This window comes from Bubalus kerabau, chromosome 23 (genome assembly GCF_029407905.1).
Source record: "Bubalus kerabau isolate K-KA32 ecotype Philippines breed swamp buffalo chromosome 23, PCC_UOA_SB_1v2, whole genome shotgun sequence".
In the NCBI taxonomy this organism is placed as follows: Eukaryota; Metazoa; Chordata; class Mammalia; order Artiodactyla; family Bovidae; genus Bubalus; species Bubalus kerabau.
In genome coordinates, this window is record NC_073646.1 from 42,192,378 (window position 1) to 42,211,672 (window position 19,295).

At 59.8% G+C, this 19,295-nt stretch overlaps 1 protein-coding gene across 1 annotated transcript in view; it reads left to right on the forward strand.

Moving 5' to 3' along the window:
* The window catches only part of MAD1L1 (mitotic arrest deficient 1 like 1), a 244,884-nt gene that overhangs the window by 178,408 nt on the left and 47,181 nt on the right, over nt 1-19,295 (forward strand). Inside the window, exon 15 of the mRNA XM_055562250.1 lies at nt 6,131-6,221. Within this exon, the coding sequence (XP_055418225.1) occupies nt 6,131-6,221 (91 nt within the window). The remainder of the gene's footprint in view (nt 1-6,130; nt 6,222-19,295) is intronic.

Here is a 19,295-nt window from a genome sequence, read left to right on the forward strand (position 1 = left end):
GCTTGGCAGGTTTATCCATCCTCTTGCAACTATTGCACATGATTGTTCACAGCACCCCAATCATGACCTTTGAGCGGTAAAAAAGTCTTATTAGAATAATACTGCATTGTTGAGCCAATGCTTGCGTACCCATTGTGTGCCTGGGAGTACATTAGTTGATATAGTTGGAATATAAAAAAAAACAAGTAATAGCCTTGGCATTAGCAACATTAGACCTTTGAGTTAATAAGTTCTTTCTTTGTTGTAACCCACTACATTTTTGCTCCATAAGAATGTAACTTTATTTAGTACTTTCTGCATGACTCTGCAGTTTTCACTTCTGGAAATGTGTAACTCAGGGTATAAAAGCTCCTTTTGAAAATAAAGCTGCAGACCCACTTCACCTAAGCTTGGTCTCCCCGTGTCATCTCTCTCGCTGACGCCATTCATCCTGAGGGTATCCCTGGACTCTGCTGAGGCTGGACCCTGGCAGATGGTGTTTCCGGTCATGAGGGACACGGGTGTGTGGGTTTTGTTTATTTTCTGTCCTCATCCATTTCTTTTCAAGCATAATGCTGGCCTCCTGTGCCAAGCTGGGAATTATCCCTTCTCTTTTCTGGATGAGATTGTGTAGAATTAGCATTATTTCTTCATTAAATGTTTGTACCCTGTAAAACCATGTAGGCCTGGATATTTCTGTTGTGGAAGGGCTCTGAAGGCTGGGCTGTGGGTTTTGTGTGGGCGATGTGGCTGGACCATGGGCAGTTGTCCGTGTGGACGCCCCCGTGGCTCCTCTGTGTGTCTGCAGGGCCTGAGGTGGGCTGTCCCGTTCCTGGTGCTGCTGCCTGGCCTCTTCCGCTGGAGCCTCACAATTTAATTGGTCTTTCCAGAGGAACAGTGGCAGATTTCTTTCATTTTTCTCATTGATTTCTGTGCTTTATTAGTTCCTTCTGTCTTCTTGCTTTGGGTGTACTTTTCCCTTTTTTTTTTTAGTTTCTTAGGGTGGGAGCTTAGATTGTTGATTTGAGGTTCTTCTTGTTTTCTAATATAAGTGTTTAAGGCTACAGATTTCTCCCTAAGCACTGCTTCAGCTGCACCCCACACTTGACCCCGCACCTGAGGTCTGTCGTGTTCTCATTTTCATTCAGTCACAGATGCTTTCTGTTTCATTTGTCATCTTCCTTAAACTGTGTCATTGTGATGTGATGTCACATTTTCCAGCGTTGATATTCCCCTCTTGTCTTTCTGTTTTTGTTGTTCAGTCACTAAGTCGTGTCCAACTCTTCTGCAACCCCATGGACTGTAGTCACCAGACTCCTCTGTCCATGGGATTTCCCAGGCAAGAATACTGGAACAGGTTGCCATTTCCTTCTCCAGGGGATCTTCCCAGCCCAAGGATTGAACCCGTGTCTCCTGCATTGGCAGGCAGGTTCTTTACTACTGAGCCACTAGGGAAGGCCTTCTGTTATGGATACCTGGTTTAAATTCCATTATAGTCTGTGAGTTAGTTTGTATAGTTTTCATTTTTTAATTTGCTAGTGTTTATTGATGCCCCAGGAATACGCTCTGTCTTGGAGAACATCCTGTCTGTGCTTGAATTGCGTGGTGTCGGGTCAAACATTGTGTGAAGCCCCAGCAGACCGCGGGCCCTTGCTCGGCGTCTGTCCACAGGCTTGACTCCTTGGCAAGGAGCTCTGACATCTCCAAACACACTTGTGGATCCGTCTGTTTTTCCTTCCAGTTCTGTCATTTTCTGCTTCACGTCTGTTGAAGCTCTGCTTTTAGGAGCATGTTCATTTAGGGTTATTGTGTCTTCTTGGTGAATAAACTGTTTTACAGTTTTGAAATGCCTCTTTTTTGGGCACCCACTGTCTAGATATCTCCTCTGAAGCCTCTTTTGTCCATTCTTCCCTCCTTGCCCCTTTCTTCTCTTTGTCCAGCTGGTGGAGGTGATTTGGGATGACTGTTGGTTTCGAGGAGGGTTGTGTGGGTAGTGCTGAGTAGGCCGCACAGCTCCTCTCTGCCCCTCGTTACCAGCTCCTCCGTTTCTCGGTTTTGTTTTCCGCCACTTTGCAGGGCCCGCAGGCGGCCCGTTGCACAGCTGCAGCCCGGGTTTGTATCCCTGATGAGCTGATGGGCTGGCTTTGGGGAAGATGCCTGAGCTTGGGGCGTCAGGTCAGGGGTGACACGCTGTCAACAGTTCCCGCTTCACTTTCAATATAAACAGGAGGAAGCAGGGAGCTTACTTTGAACACTGTGCTCATTGGTCCCCGGGACTCCACAGTCCTGCCTTCCTAAGCACTCAGCCACGCCCCCGTGAGCTCATGACGTCATCTCCTGCCTTCCAGCACCGCCCCCCCCAGCATGGCCACCACCCAGTCTCTGCTGCTTTGTTGGTGGCGTGTAACTGGGGGCCGCCTTTTCGTCCATTTGATCCTCTCTCTCTACATTTTTAAAAAAAATATTAAAAAAAATATTCATTGATATATTTGGCCATGCCAGGTCTTAGCTGTGGCATGTGGGGTCTTTAGTTGGGACACGTGGCGTCTAGTTCCTTGACCACAGATGGAACCTGGTCCCCCTGCACTGGGAGCACAGAGTCCTAGCCACTGGACCACCAGGCGCGTCCCTCTCTCTGCCTTTTAACTGGGGGTGTTTCGACCCTTTACACTTAATGTGATTGTTGTGTGCTTAGGTTTGATCTTGTTTTCTCTTCTGTTTGTCCTGTCTCCTCTTGCTCCCGTTTTCCTGTATTTCTGACTCCTCTGAACTACTCGCACATTTTGTATGATACCCTCTTATTTCCTTTCCCGGCCTATTAGTTGTAACTTTTTCTTTAGTGGTTGCCTAGGTGTTTAGTGCTCCTCCTCCGCTTATCCCCGTCTAGCTCCCAGTGACAGACACCTCCTCACGCGCTGTGCAACCGCGCAGCTGCAGGCACCCGTCACGCAGCCCCCGCGCTCTGGCTGCCATACGTTTTATCTGCACTTAGGTCTTAAAACCCCACCATGTTCTTATTGGTTTTGTTTAACCTCTTTTTAAAATAGTAATTTAGATACTTTTTCAATATTTCAATAGCATGAAGCCATGTTTGCGCCTGTGTGGTTAAGACCCCCATCATTGCTCCGGCCCGGTGTGGGTCCTCTCCCCTCTGGACTCACTCCCCTCCACCTGGAGGCTTTCCTATCACGTCCCTGTAGGGCAGTCCGCCTGGATAAGCCCTCTGCTTCTGTGTGTCTGAGAACATCTTTATTTTGCTTTCTCTTTTTGAAAGATATTTTCACTGGGAATAGAATGCTAGGTTGACATTTTTCATTTCTTCCAGTGTTTGATAGATTTTTCTCCTCTTTCTCACTCGTGTTTCTCTGCCGAGAAATCTGCTGTGCTTCTCTGTGGGCGGCGTTTCCTCCCTGTGGCTGCTTGCAGGGTCTCCTCATCAGCACTGGTTTTAAGCGCCCATGTTGTTCCATGCACTGGGCTCTTTTCCTGTCTTTCTCATGCTCGGGTCTGTGCGGCTTCTTGAGTCTGTGTCTTTATACTTGGATCACATGTGGACCCTCCTGCAGTATTTTTCTGCCCCCACCACCCGCAGGGACTCCAGTTACCCATAAATCCTGCTTCATGAAGCTGCCCCATCGCTCATACTGCTTTCCCTGGTTTTAAAGATTGATTTTCCTCTCTGTCTGCCACCCTGGTAGTTTTTATCACCCTGTCTTCAAGTGCATGAAACTTTTGTCCTGCAGAGTCTCATCCATCATGAATCCCATCCAGTGTTCTTCATCTCGGACACTGCGGCTCCCACCCAGTGGAACGTGCCTTTACTCCTGGAGCTTTTAATAACTTTTCATGTCCAGGGATGCTGATTTAATGCCTGTGCGGTTCTTGGCTGTGCTCCTCATTGTGGGTCGTGTCTTCCTGGTTCTTTCAATGCCTGGTAACCTTTGACCGGGCAGCAGGCCATGTCTGTCAGCTTGCTGGGTTCTGAGCGCTTCTGTGTCCCTATAATCTTGGTGTTTTGTTCAGAGGTGCAGTTAGGCTTCTTGGAAAGAGTTTGGTCCCTTCCAGTCTCACTTTTGTTGATTTGTGAGGCCATTCTGGAGCACTTCTCTCTGAAGAAAATAACCCTCCCACTCCCGAGTCGACCTTCCTGAATTACCCACGGAGCATGAGTCCTCCATTCCAGCTGGTGGGAGAGGCTCCGTCCCTCGCCCCGTGTCAGCACTGGGCTCTGCTTCCTGGGTGCTTTTTTATTTTTCATTTTATTTATTTATTTTTGGCCACGCTGGGTATCACCACTGCACACTGGCTCTCCCCTAGTTGTGACGAGCGGGGTTTCTCTGTCATCACGCGCACGGCCCGTCATTGCCGCGGCCTCTCCCGCGTGGGCTCTGTGGAGCGCGGGCTCAGTAGCTGCCACACGCGGGCCCTGGAGCACAGGCTCCGGAGCTGTGGACGCACGGGCTTCTGTGCTCCCCCACCTGTGGGATCCTCCCAGATCAGGGATTGAACCCACGTCTCCTGCGTTGGCAGACGGCGTCTTCACCACTGAGCCAACAGGGAAGCCCCCAGGCACTTGTTTATTTTAAACTATATCAGTATCAGTTCAGTTCAGTCGCTCAGCCGTGTCCAACTCTCTGTGACCACATGAATCGCAGCACGCCAGGCCTCCCTGTCCATCACCAACTCCCAGAATTCACTCAGACTCACATCCATCGAGTCGGTGATGCCATCCAGCCATCTCATCCTCTGTCGTCCCCTTCTCCTCCTGCCCCCAATCCCTCCCAGCATCAGAGTCTTTTCCACTGAGTCAACTCTTCGCATGAGGGGGCCAAAGTACTGGAGTTTCAGCTTTAGCATCATTCCTTCCAAAGAAATCCCAGGGCTGATCTCCTTCAGAATGGACTGGTTGGATCTCCGTGCAGTCCAAGGGACTCTCAAGAGTCTTCTCTAACACCACAGTTCAAAAGCATATCAGTATAGTTCCTATATCAGTATGCTGCTACTGCTGCTAAGTCGCTTCAGTCGTGTCCGACTCTGTGCGACCCCATAGACGGCAGCCCACCAGGCTCCCCCGTCCCTGGGATTCTCCAGGCAAGAACACTGGAGTGGGTTGCCATTTCCTTCTCCAATGCATGAAAGTGAGAAGTGAAAGTGAAGTCGCTCAGTCGTGTCCGACCCTCAGCAACCCCGTGGACTGCAGCCTACCAGGCTCCTCCGTCCATGGGATTTTCCAGGCAAGAGTACTGGAGTGGGGCGCCGTTAGTTCCTATAAAAAATGAAGACAAAAATAGCTGCCTTCTTGCAACAAGTGGCGGCCTACCTGTATACCTGCCTCCACCCCGGGCTTGCTTGGCCTCTGGGCCTTTGGGGCAAGAGGGCCCGCGTCTACACCCTGTCCTGGTGGCCCCCAGCCCCAGCCTCGTCCACAGCCCACATTGTGTGTCTTTTCTTTTCATCGAGTTTGGTCCTTTTCTTGATTCTTGAGTCCTTGCCAGGGTGCAGTCCCACGTGTGGGGGGGACCAGTGGGCACAGGACAGTCTGACTCCACCTGACTCCCGTTGGTCTCACTGCCGCTGTGGAGTCGCGGTCAGCAGAGCCCCCCCAACCTGCCCCCCAACCCGTCCCTCTGGAGTTTTGGTCAGCGGAGCCCCCCCCACCTGTGCCCCCTGCCCCTTGGAGTCGCGGTCAGTGAAGCCCCCCGACCTGACCCTCTGGAGTCGTGGTCAGCAGAGCCCCCTCCACACGCCTGCCCCCGCTGCCTGCCCCCCCACCCCGCCCCTCTGGAGTCACGGTCAGCGGAGCCCCCACCAACTGCACCCCCTGCCCCTTGGAGTCACGGTCAGCGGAGCCCTCCCCAGCTGCCCCCCCGCCCCTCTGGAGTCGCGGTCAGCGGAGCCCCCTCCACCTGCACCCCCCCCACCTGCCCCCCCGCCCCTCTGGAGTCGCGGTCAGCAGAGCCCCCCTGCCCCCCATAGATGCCGTGCTGCACTCCCCCACCCCCTGCTTGTTTGTTTTCACAGCTTTTCCTCGCTGTGGGCGCTCTGTGTCATATTTTCACAAGTGCCTATTTAACCGTCTTGTGACCCTTCCTGTTCCCTGCCCAGAGGCCATGCTGCAGTGGCCTCCCGTCACGGTCTGCTCTCCTTGCAGGTTGAAGGTTGAGGAGCTGGAAGCCGAGCGGAGTCGCCTAGAGGAGGAGAAGACGACGCTGGAGGCGCAGCTGGAGCGGCTCACACTGCAGGTGAGTTCGTCTGAGGCTCGCCCACCCTCCCGTGAGGCTACCGCGCCATAGCCATCCACTTCCCGGTGGACGGGCCAGACGCCCTTGCTGGCTGAGAGCTCGGGTCCCGAGCCCGTGGCGGGCACCCCCTGCCTCGGGCCGCGCTGTTGCCCCCCCACCCCTCCAGCCCCGTGTGCTTCGTTGATTCACAGCCTGTTTTCCCGACCGCTGGCTGCAGAGCCCCTGCGGCGCCCGTGGCGGGCATGTGGGCGTGCTCCCGGGGGAGGAGAGGCCCCGCAGAGGGTCCCGTGGTCCGGGGTCTGTCTCCGGTGGGTCCTGCTGGCCTGCAGCTGTGAGGTCCGTAGCTGCTTACACTGTTGCAGTGTTCTTTGTTTTTCATTTTTATCCTCCTGTCTAAATTGTTCTCAGGCAGGAAACCTGCAGGTCTATGATTACCCAGATTCTGGACAGGCCATTGATTTTTGTCTTGACACCTATTAGAGGCAAATCAAATCTCTTTTTTATTCCCGATTCCTGGAGACGGGAGAAGTGACATCCTTGATAGAGCACGGCGCCGGGAGCCGTGGCTGGACGGTGTTCCGCTCCGGACCTGTCATCTTGCTCGGTTTTAATTGGGCCGCAGTCCTGACGCGGGGCGGCTGCTGGCAGGTGAATCCCCGGCCGCCCGTCAGCGGCCGCGTTGGGTCGAGCGCGCCCGAGGTTACGGCTGACAGCTCCCGGGCCTCAGGACGGGGCTCAGCCAGTCCTGCTGAAGCCGACAGTCATGAGGTGCCGCCGTGGCCCCGCTGCGGGTACTGGGGGTCAGACTAGGTCAGAGGGGCAGTGAGCACTGTCAGTCAGTGGGTGTGGGCGATGGGGTCCTGGGTGGGGTCCGCGATGTCAACCACGTCCAGCCTCCTGGGCCCCAGGCAGACCCAGCGTGGGTTGGGGCATCCGCGTCTGCAGACCTCAGCTGGAGCCCTCCTCCTTAGCTGGGTGGTCTCAGGCATGTCATGCTTTGCCATCTGAGCCCCCAGCACATCCTTTATAAAATGGGGGACGAAGAGCCCCCGTGGGGGATAACAGGAGCAGTTAACAAGGGCTCAGGGGCCATGTGTGGGCACACCATTGTGAGGGCAGAGACCTTGGTCCCTGGGCCGTGGAGGCCGCAGGAGAGGCAGGCGCCCTGCAGGTGGCCTGGCTGGTCCCAGGCCTGGTCTGCGTGACTGCAGAGCTGCGGACCCGAGTCCGGGGCAGAGTGGGGGACGCAGGCCGGGGGCGACTCGGCACACAGCCCCTGGCGTGTGTCTGTCTGCGGCCTGCTCCTGATGCAGCCCCCCTCCTCTCTCTCCTGGAAGAGTCTTCAAGGCAGGCTGCTTCAAGGAAGATTGATTAAAATCAGCTGCAGTTTGACTTAATTGGGAACATATGCTCAGAGAGGGAGTCGACTAGTTAGAACTTCTTGTAATTAGTTCACAGCTGGTTGGTGAGGCACGCGCTCCAGTTACTGCTCAGAGCTGAGTGCACGCCTGCCTGTGTGCCCACTGGTGCCCGCTTGGTGCCCAGCAGGGCTGGGCAATGCTGCGGAGCGGGCTCCCAGCCACTCCCGTGCCGTGTGGCCTGTCCCGGCTTCTAGGGTCATCGGCTCTTCCCACCGCGTCTGGGGTGAGCTGTGCGTGTCCCTAAAGTAGGCAACCATCAGGGAGATGAGCCCTGCTTAGCGATGGCGGAACTGAGGCCCCCGGAGCCAGACATGACTGGCCGTTGTGTGAAGGTGGGATGTTCTGATACAGGCTGCTCTCGAGCAGGCCACCTGAAAGTCTGGGCCTGAAGCTGCGGGGTCCTCTGGGAACCAGACTCTGCGGGTCGAACTCCCACTGCCCTGACCCCCGCCCCGCGCCCACCTGGCCATTCCCAGCGGTCCTGGTGGGGCGGGGCACCACCTGGCACCCCAGCTCCCTCCTGCCCTTGGGTGCCCCTCTCCACAGCAGTGGGCCCTGGGCCTGCTGCTGGCTCTGCCCCTCCGTGGTGGTGGCCCTGGTCCCGGTCTGCTCGCCAGGACGTGCGGCTGACCCCACCTCCTGCCAGCTGTGGTGGACACGGTGACCTCCAGCCAGGAGCACTGCCTCACAAGCTCACTGCTCTGCAGACCGCATCACCTCCACCGACGGTGCCCTGGGCGTCCACATCGTGGGCCACGTCCAGGGCTGTCGGGGCAGCGAGCCACCTGGCGCTCTGGGGAGTAGCCCGAGGGCCAGACGCACGGCAGCTCTGGGCCTGGCGGCCACTGGTCCCCCACAGGGCCGCTTCCAGTGAGGAGCAAGCTTCGTGCGGGTGGGCGGGAGGCCTCGGGCCCTCTGGCTCCCCTGGGTCCCAGGAGTGGAGCCAGTGTGCCGACACAGCCTGCTGGTCACAGACGTGCTCAGGCATACAGCGCAGTTGCAAGAGTTTTGCGGTGAGCAGCCCGTGTCCCCCTGCTGGGGACGCTCCCCTGCGGCCGCCGTGACGCACCTGTCCGCCCCTTCCTTCCGTTAGTCCTGTCTCTTTCCTTGACGCATTTTAAAGCAAATTGCAAACATCTGTACCTCTAAATGCCTCAGCACGCGCGTAATTAGGCAGAATTCATCTTTGGGGTTTGAGCCCCCGTCCCACTGTCGCTCAGAAGGGGCGGGAGAAGCCCCTCGAGCTGGAGCGTCCCCTCACATCCCCGCCCTGCGCGCTTCCGGTCTGGGGGGGGTTGTGCTCAGGAAGGGGCCCGACTGCAGCCCGGTGACATTACACTGACTGTATCTTTTTTGGAAATGGAGTGGGTAGAAAATTGCCGGGTTCCCTGTGAGCGGAGAAACTGCCCGGCTCCCGCCCCATTTAATCATAGCGGCCCCCAGCCTGGCCTCCTCCTGCTCCAGGATACAGAGGCTGGGGCGGGGGTGCTGGGGCGGGTTTGCAGCCTTCACTGCTCTTCACGCCTCGCTGCCCCCAGCCCCCGCCCACTCGCCACGCAGCAGACCCGAGCCCTGCTGGCCCCTCGCCTGCAGGTTCTGCCTGCCCCCCACCCCCAGGCTCAGTCCTTGGACGAGAGGTCCCTCCCCCACCAGTTCTCACCAGCTCTCACTGGCCAGGGAGCCCTGAACCTACAGCAGGTCCAGGCTCTGCTTCTCGGAGCCTGTCTTGCCCTTGGGTCCTCCTGCTGCTGACCAGGGCCTTGAGCATGTCCTGTCCCCGACTAGACACGTTATTTCCTGATGGCCTGCTGCCGTGCTTCTGAAATGTCCTCTGGGCATTGCTCCCTGGCGGGGGCAGGACCCTGCAGACCATGGGGCCTGGTGCCTGGGGGGGTGAGCCCCCAAGGCTGTTCTGGGCAGGGTTGGCTACATCCCTAGTGGCCCAGCTGACCCCCTACCCCCAGCCCTGCAGGCTGATGTTGCTCTGCACGTCTGGTTCCTCAGTGCCGGCCAGGTGATCAGAGCACAGGGCTGGGTGTGGCCTGGCGATGGTGGGGCTGTGGCTCTGCACACTGCGGCCCCTCCACCGGCTGTGACACTGGCCCCTTCTTGGCTGCACCCGGGAGCACCGCTGGCCTGGGCCCGCTCAGCCTGGCCCTGGCCTGACCCGGGAGCACCGCTGGCCTGGCCCCGGTCAGCCTGGCCCTGGCCTGACCCGGGAGCACCGCTGGCCTGGCCCCGGTCAGCCTGGCCCTGGCCTGACCCGAGAGCACCGCTGGCCTGGCCCTGGTCCTGCTCTCACTCAACACTCACGGGCACTGAGGCGGGTGTGCCGTTCCCCCCCCCCGAGTGGAGGCGGCTGGGCATACAGAGCCACCTGTCTGCTGCATGGTGGGAGGTGACACTATCACGCCCCCAGCCCCAAGCCAGCTATACTGCCCCAGCAGAGGTCCAGACCTCCCTGGCCAGCAGCCCCTGTCTGCTCTGAAAGCCTGGGTCATCTGTGTGAGGACCGCAGGGCTGGCCGCATCCTGCCACCCCACCCCTGTCCTGGCCAAGCCAGAGCTCTGTGGTGTCAAGAGCGGGCTGCCCTCCAGTCAGCTGCCTTCCCCTGCCCGCAGGGCCATGGCCAGCTGTCTGCTGTGGGCCCTGCCTGCCTGTGGTGGGGGGTACCGGGTGGGCAGCTCAGGCATCACCCCTCCTCTGGGCACTGAGCCGAGTGTGGTGACCTGGCCTGACTCCAGGCAGTGTTTCTGGGGCACAGGAACTCCAGGGCACATGTGGTGATGCAGGCAGGGCTCCCCGGAGGTGGGCTCCGGAGGACGCACGTCCAGGAGTGAGCTCCTGATCCTCAGACCAGGGCCCTGGGCGGACGCTTCCCTCCCCGAGTCCCGGCTCCTTTGCTCGGACCCTGAGTGGGGAGCAAATGCCCAAGGCTGCGAGCATCAGGCCAGGTGCGCGTCAGGCTCCCGTCCGGCTCCTCTCCCATGTAGCTGCTTGGAGGTGGTGGGTTTGCTCCCCCTGATGTGAGTCTGCGCTGCCCACCCCCACCCCCTGCAAACTCACAGAGCCCGTCTTCACACTTCCTGATGCTTTTGTCACAGTGCATGCTCAGGGGGGTTTCCTCCAGGGATGCGTGCGCCCTGTTAGTGTTCACACGTGCCACACCTCCGTGTGCTGTGACGCGTTAATCCTTCGGGTTACCAGGAACGTGGTCACGACCTAGCTGTGGCCCGTGTCCTTCTGCCCATACCTCTGCCCTGTGCGTGTCAGGAGAGAGGGCCAGCGGCCGCTGCGTGCATTCCGACGGCCGCACCGTGAGGGTGCCAGCCCCCTGCCCCCGCCGCCAGGCTCCTGGGCTTCCTGGTCCGGTGGGTGTGCGCCGTGTGGTTGGAACTGCCTGTCCCCTTATCGCGCGTGAGTGAGGATGTGTAAATGTGTGTCAGCGTCCTCGGTTCACTTTTCAAATGGCTCGCTGGTCCTGCTCCTGTTGGTCTCTTGGAGCTCTGTGTGTGTCAAGGGCATTTCAGGCTGCGACGTTCTCCCGATCGTCATCTGTCTTTCCACTTCTTTGCTGGTGCTGTTTTGTTGGTTTTTTTTAACCAAGCAGAAGTTTGGGGCTTTCAGACTTACTTTATTACAGATGTGTTTACAACCTTTTCCTTTTTAGCTCCTGGGTTTTTGTTCATGTCTTTACCTTTCTCATGTCCAGATAGTAAAGAATTTTCTCATGGTATCTTCTGGTTTTCTGGGGCAATTTCATTTTTTACATTTAAATCTGACGGATTTGGGATTTGGTTTGGGTTTTTTATAAGGTGGGAGGCATGGTTTTGGGAGGGGCTCCTCCTGGTACCCCTGGACCACTTCCTGAAAGCCTGTCTTTTCCTCACTGGCGTGAGGTCAGCCCCCTCATGCACCCAATGCCCCGGGTCTGATCGAGGCTGGGGCTCGGGTGTCCTGTTGCCACCGGACTCTTTATCAGGGTTTTCTCGTTCACTTTTATGTGAACTTTGGAATCAGCATATCCAGCTCCCCCTCCCCCAGCCAGCTTAGAACTTGCTGGATGTCATGAACCGAGAGCGTGAGGGTCTAGGGGTCGGGTCTCCTGGTCTCGCCCTCCTCCAGGAGGATGTTGCTTAGACTCTGTTAGGGTCTGTGTTCTCCCCGCTCCTGCCCCAGGAATAGCTTGCGCAGAAGGACAGGCACTGTGTGATTCCACCTGCGGGGTCCCTGGAGGAGTCAGAGTCATAGAAACAGAAAGCAGAGAGAGGGCGCCGGTGCTGGGGGGTGAAGCCAGAGTTTATGGGGACTCGGCCTCAGGTTGGGAAGGTCGTGGGTGGACAGGGGTGACGACTGCACGGCGGCTTGGATGGACTTAAACCGAGCAACACGCTTAAAAACGGTTATGGCGGCAAATTTTATCACAATTCCCAAAACTTTTCTTACTGGCTTTGCTGAACATCTTCTGTTCTAACTCAAAGGCCTGGCGGGAGCACAGCCCGTGTCCGTGGTGAGGGGCGTGGGTACAGGGTCGTCCCACCCTCTTCCCATCCGAGCAGCCAGGCCCTCCCCTTCACCAGCTGGTCCTACAGATGCCGGCCTGACCCAAGCTCCTGTGGCTTGGGGCAGATTTAGGGTGCCTGCTACCGCTTGCTGTCTGTGAAGGGAGATCTGGCAGCCGAGGCGCCTGATTTCCAGCTTCTGCCCACCCGCCCAGCCGAGTGGGGACACGGGCCACTCGGTCAGCGGGCTTGGAGGGCCATCGCTGTGGAGGGGCAGGGGCTGCCGCAGGCGTGTCCTGTCTGCCTTCTCCTCCTTCCCCAGCTTCCCCCGTCCCTCCCCCGAGAGACGCGTCCCCGGGGTGCCCGGGTGGGTGGCCAGTGTCCCAGCCGTGTGCACTGCCCTGACGGGACTGTAGCTCAGGGGGCAGCCTGGCACGCGGACAGGAGTGTGAGGCCGTGTTAGTCGGGGGGCAGCTTGGCCAGCTTACCCAGCCTGCCATGCAGTTACTGCCGCACCTCCGCACTCCTGCATCTGTTGCGCCGCAGCCCCGAGTCTCCCTGCAGGGTGGCCTGGGAGGGCGATCGGCCTGGGAGCACTGGGAGGGCCTGGAGCCGCAGCTGGCCTTCGGCCGCAGTGGCCGCCACCCCGCCCTCCCAGCGGGGAGGGTTGTCTTTCGTGGCTCCCCTGCAGGCTGTTTACAAGCCTCTCTCACAGCAGGTCACCTTCTGAAGGGCTCCGCATGGGGTCGCGGGCGATTGGTGTCCTGTAGCTGGCTCCAGCGACCACCCTGTGTCTGCTGCTTGGAGCCGGGGGTCGGGGCTGTGATCTTGCGCGGGCAGCATGGGGCCACAGGCGGAGCTCGCCGCATGTGCCGGGGCCTCTGGCCTCTGCAGCACGCCTCCTCTGTCTTCGCTTTTACCGGTCCTCACCTGCCCAGCAAGACCTGGGCAGCCCTTGGCTCTCAGCAGCACAGCTGGAGTCAGAGGTCCTGGGAGCTTGCGGAGTCATGCTGCTGGACCCGAAAAAGCCAGGATCTGGTGCAGGTTGAGGAGACTGAGGACTGAGCATTTTGGGCCCCCGAGGCCCGGCACAGACTCAGTGTCCACCCACTGGGTGGGGACCTTGTTGCAGCCGCGTGGAAGTGACCTGGTGTCCCCTCTCAGATGGCCCCTGGACACCTGCGTTCTCTGTCTACCCATTCCTCTGCCAGCACCTGGGTGGGGTAGACACAGGGACTCCTTGAGATGGGAGGCAGTGCTCCCCGCCCGTGCACTGCGGCCTTGGGCCGGGCCTTGTCCCCGCTCTGCGTTTCTGGGGGGTCAGATTTGCACTGGTGCTTTCCTGCACTGTCTTCCCGTGACTCGAGAAGGGCCTGGGTCCTCAGACAAGCGCACACTGGCCGCACCCAGCAGGTGTGAGAGATGCCTGCCAAGAGTCATGCTGGCTTTTGCCCCACGGTCGTCACAGGTGCCAGCGGCACACTCAGCAAAGCTGAGGGCGCTCACAACTGTCCTCACGGCCACTGGTGGCGGCGCAGACGGTAAAGCGTGTGCCTGCAACGTGGGAGACCCGGGTTCAATCCCTGGGTCAGGAAGATCCCCTGGAGAAGGGAATGGCAACCCACTCCAGTACTCTTGCCTGGAAAACTCCATGGACTGAGGAGCCTGGTAGGCTACAGTCCATGGGCTTGCAGAGTCGGACACGACTGAGCAACTTCACTTTTCACTTTTTCTTTTCACATCCACTGACTTTCTCGTCTTTCCAGACCTGGGAAGGTGAGCAGGGTCCCCGTTTTACAGACGAGCAAGTTGAGTCTCAGAGCAGCCTGGTCATCTCAGAACCCGTGCCGGGATGTCCGTGTTTCTTGCAACAGGACGCCAGCAGAGCAGCCGAGGGGCTGTGCCGTTTCGCCGGGGGTCTCATGTGAGCGGAGGGGCTGCTGGCCGCAGAAGGACAGCGGTGGCGCTGACGGGAAGGCCCCTCCCCAGGCTCCACGGCCCCCGAGGGGACTCATCGCAGCCACTGGGCAGCCTGCAAGCTCACCCGTGTGTCCGGGGCCCGCTCGGCGCCTCGTGGCCAGGGGCAGATAAACTCCCTGCCAGGCTCCCTGGCGCTGGCAGGACTGTCCAGGGAGGATGAAGTGAGAAGGGCCCTCCACGTGTGCCGGCCTGGTGACGCTGCTCCCACGGCCCATCCTGTGTGCGGCTACCTGGCGGCCCCAGCTCGCACCGGGCCTGGGGCCAGTCAGGGCCTGGTGGGCCCGCTCCCAGTACCACCCCTGGGCTCCAGCGGCCGGTCCCCAGGGCTGGGCAGCGGCGAGCACACGCGAGGGTGTTCTGAGGCCCCCTCGACCCTGACGGCCCCTGGGTGGCGGCCCCACAGCCGGCTTGTTAGTGGGGCGCCTCGGCCACAGGAGAGCGGCCCCCGGTCCTGAGGGAGCCCTAGGGGGCGGGGCGGGGGGAAAACAGAGGGCGTGGGGGCGGGGCCACGGGGACTGGCTGGTGGGGGGCGGGGCCTCGGGGAAACGGAGGGTGTGGGGCGGGGCCTCAGGGAACGGAGCGCGTGGGAGGGCGGGGCCTCGGCCCCTGGGGCCCCGCCCCTGTGGCCCCTTGCTTGTGGTGCCCCCAGCAGGGGCTTGGGAGCACCCTCTTCTCTCTGCCTGCGGCAGGAGGCTGGTCCCCAGACGGCAGGTCTTCTCCCTGCCCGCTGCCCTCCTGCCTCCAGCCCAGGCCCTCCGCTCTTCACCCCTCTCGTGACCTGCTCTGTGGCTACGAGGGTCTCGGGTGCTTGGTGCCGGGGGTCTGTAGGGTTTGTAGGATCTGGCCTGCAGTCCCGTGGCCCACAGCTGAACCGCAGGCTCTCCACCCTCGGCCAGCACACTGTCTCGAGGCTGGGCCTGCCGGGTGTCCCCAGCTTCAGACCTGGGCAGCATCCCATGAGCCCCCAAGCGCCAAAGGAAACCGGCGCACACGGCGTGTCGGACGTGAGGTCGGCGCCCGAGGGACCCACCCAAGGTCACGGAGCTCACGAGCTGCAGGGCGCTGGTCCTGGGCTCACAGAGGCGGGTGTGCCGGCCGGCGGGGCCTGGAGGGCTGAGCACCCCCGTCCTTGAGGTCTGGCTGGCCCTGCCCCTCAGCTTCCGTGGGACCCCGAAGCTCCCCGCCCTTTTCTCCCTGAGCTGAGCTTCCTGCAGCGGGGAAGGTATTGATTCAGTTTTCAGGCCGGGTGATTCATAAATATGCATGAGAATCGGTGGTTACTTAACTGTGCTTTTTAATTCTCCCCGCGTCCCTGCCTCCCGCCAGCAGGGTCTCTCTTAGCAGGCGCAGCAGGGCCCTCTCCCCAGCCACCGTGGTCCTTCACAGCCCACAGGGGCCCTGGGGTCTGTTCACCCCTCCCCCGACCCCAGTGTCCCTGGCGCTAGGCTGCAAAGGCCTTTAGAGGTCAAGTTCACTGCCCTCCGCTTCCTCGGATGGAAGCTGAGGCCCTGGAGGATAGATGCCCTGGGCTGCTAGCAGGCAGGGCAGAACTTGACCGCTGACAGCAGCGAGGCAAGTGTGTGGGGCTCGGGACGCCAGCTCTAAGACCTGGACGCAGGGGGCCTGGCCGTTCGTCATACCTTGCACAGAATCTGAGCGTGAGAAGGAGACCCCTGTGACCTGTGGGCCACAGGCGGGCTGTGGGGCCCCGGGGAGGAGCACTGCTCAGGCCCAGCCCTGCTGCCTGGGCCCGTGGTTGTCAGGCAGGCCCGGTCCTCTGCGGACCCCTCCTGTATCCTGAGAAACTCGTGGTCCCCCGAGGACCCCAGCTGGGCTGGAGCTCCTCTGCAGCCTGCCCTGCGCCCACCTGTGGTCACGGACGGGAACCGGCCTCCGCTCCTGGGCACGGGTGAGATTTTTTTTTTTTTAAGGGGGAGGTTTTTGTTTGCCAGTAATTGCACCCACACATCAAAGAGAGGCTCAGAACTTTTCCTTTTGAGATTCCCGTCAGCGTCTCAACAGTTTCCTCAGCTGTGAATCAAACAAGGCAACAAATTTTTAGCAGAAGATTACAGCCGTTTCTCCCCTTTCTTCCTCAGAGCTGTCATCTAGTCGCAGATATCAGCAGATTTGTTCACGCCCTCCCATCTGCTTTAGTGGTGCCGGCTCCTGGTGCCCCTCACGGTCCCACGGGGCCCCTGTGCCTCCGACCACACGTGCCCGGGGGGAAGGGCGGCACCCCTGCCCCTGGCTGGCTGTGAGCACCTCCTCTCCCGGGCACCGTGCAGCCCACGTGCAAGGAAGGAGGGATGGAGAGAGGGAGGGGAGGGCCTCCTTGCTCCGGGAGGGGGTGTAGAGCAGAGCCCAGGTGCACTGAACCCTGATGCCTTCTCGCTCGGCCTGGCCACCCGGTCCTGTGGGCCTTTAACCCATGCAGCTTCATCGGGCCTGTGGAGGAGGCCTACTCGGTAGCAGCTTGTGTGCAGTCCAGCTGGGCCTCAGGGGCCAGTCCTCCCCGGCACCTTGGAATGTGGTGCTCCTCCATCCCCAGGCAGGTCAGACTCCTGGGGGAGCAGCTGCCGCAGTCCCCCTCCTCTAAGCAAAGTTAATTTCCTTGACTTCTGAGCGCCCTGGGGGAGGTTGCAGGTGAAAGGGCCTGTTGCCGACCCCAGCCCCGAGGCGCTGTCACAGACTTGTCTCGTGTGCCCGGCCCCCACGGAGGCACCTCGGGAAGCCCCCTGAGAGTCCGGCCGGACCCAGGCGGCACGGGCTTGAGTTGGGTGGGCTAGCCTGCCCCCTGCCAAGCCAGACGCGGAGACCTGCCCTGAGGACCAGCATCTGGACAGCGTGCTGTTCAGGGTGGAGTCCCAGCTGCGTAGGGGCCCGTGACCAGGAGGTGGTTTGAGAGGAAGCCAGGACAGCCCCGCTCAGGGGCGGCGCTGGAGACCTCTGCCCTGACCTCCTGGGCTGCGGGGGCCCTGGGTCGTGAGGGCGCGAGGAAACCCGCAGGCAGGGCCATGTCCATGCCCGAGGCCCTGGGCCGTGCCAGCCAGGGTCAGCCCCGCTGTGGACCCGTGTCCCCAACCCCTATCCCGGGCCCGGCCTGGCCACGCCCGCCGGCCCAGCACATGCACCCCGGGGCCCAGCGCCACCCCCCTCCCCGGGCCCACCCGGCCCATGCCGCCCACAGGCCGGGCAGGCGTGTGGAGGAGGAGCTGGTGCCGAGCAGGCCCTCGGGGCAGATGGAGCAACCGCACGCGTCCCGCTGTCTGTTTTCCCTCTCTTCTTTCATCTCTTTCTTAAAAACAGCTTTATTGAGATATGATTCACACACCACAGCGCTCGCCCGTGTGAAGCGTGCGGTTTGGTGGGTTTCATACTTTCACAGGTAGCGAGCAGCCATCACTGCACAGATTCTGAACGTTCCTATCGGCTCAGGAGGAAACCCCGCACACCCTGTGCGTCGCCCTGCGCGCCCCGCCCCCTCCAGCCTCCAGCAGCCGCTGCTCTGCTCTGCACCTGGAGCTGTCCTTGCTTGGACACGTCATGCCAGTGGCGTCGTGTGCGTGGTCTTCTGTGACTGGCTTCACCCACTGAGTGCGGTGTTTTCTCTTTCCCCTTTTGCCGCCACGGGGCATGTGAGATCTTAGTTCCCTGACCGGGGGTCGAACCGGCCCCTCCTGTGTGGGGAGCGTGGAGCCTTAACCACTGAGCCCCCGGGGAAGTCCCTGGGCAGTGTTTTCAGGGATCGTTCACATCGCGGCTGCTGTCAGCGCTCCGCTCCTGTTCATGGCTGCGTCATACTCCGTGCTGTGGGTGGGCACGTGGATGGTGCTGCTGTGAACATTTGTGTACAAGTTTCTCCGTGGACGTGTGTGTTCACGCCTCTCAGGTGTGTCCCTGGGTGTAGACTTGCTGGATCACATGGTGCTGGTGCTGGTGGTTTACTTGCTCAGTCGTGTCCGACTCTGCAGCCCTGTGGTCAGCAGCCCACCAGGCTCCTCAGTCCACGGGATTGCCCAGGCAAGGACACTGGAGAGGGTTGCCATTTGCTTCTCCAGGGCATGTTCCCGACCCAGGGGTCAAACCCGTGTCTCCTGCATTGGCAGTCGGGTTCTTTACCACTGAGCCACCTGGGAAGCCCAGATCACGTGGTCACCGTGTCCAGTTGTTTGAGGAACTGTTTTCCGTGGAGGAAGCACCATTTTCTGCCCCAGCAGCCCCAGGGCTCGGTTTCTCTGTCCTCATGGAGACTGCCTTTGCCGTTCCAGCTGCCGGGCGGGTGCAGTGATGTTTCCCTGATCTCTAATGATGTTGGCATCGAGCGTCGTCATGTGCTGGTTGGCTGTTTGTGCATCTTCCTTGGAGAAGGATTGGTTCAGATGCATTGCCCATTTTCACATGAGTTTGTTTTGTTTTGTTTTGTTTCTGTTGTTACCGAGTTGCAGGAGCTCTTCGTGTGTTCTGGATACAGGTCTCTTACCAGATAAGTGATTTACAAGTACTTTCTCCTGCTCTGGGTGTTGTCTTCCTGCTTCCTTCGTGGTGTGCTTTGAAGCACAGAAGTTTTTCACTTTGATGAAGTCCAGTTTGTCTACATTTTTCTTTTGTTCCTTGTTTTTAGTGTCATGTGGAAGAATCTAAGACCAAGCCCAGTGCCTATGCTTCCCGCCAGCATTGGCTCTCATGCTTAGGTTTTTATCTACTTTGAGGTCACTTTCGTGCGCAGTGTGAGGTGAGGATTCAGTTCGATGCTTCTGCGCGTGGGTGTCCACATTCCAGCACCTCTTCCTGGCAAGTGGTCCCGCCGGGAGGCGCTGGCCTGCCCCTGACCCGCCTTCAGGCCAGCTGCTCCCCTACCCAGCGCTCACCTGTGCTTCCTGGGACCTCGCATCAGTTCACGGTCGGAGCCGAGCCTGAAGCCACCCTGGGCTCCCTGTGCAGAGCTTCACGGTCTGCAAGGTGCTTCCTGCCCTCCTTCCTGCCTTCCCTGTCGGCTGACCCGCGGGGAGAGACGGTGTGACCAGCACCGCCTGGCACATCTGTGCGAACATGGCCCTTTGCAGAACATGTCTGTCCTTGTCCTCTCCCTGCACCCCCTGACCCGGCACCCATGGGGGACGCGGGTCCCCAGGCGCCCACCCCACCCCCGTTGGCCGCGGGGCCTCTGC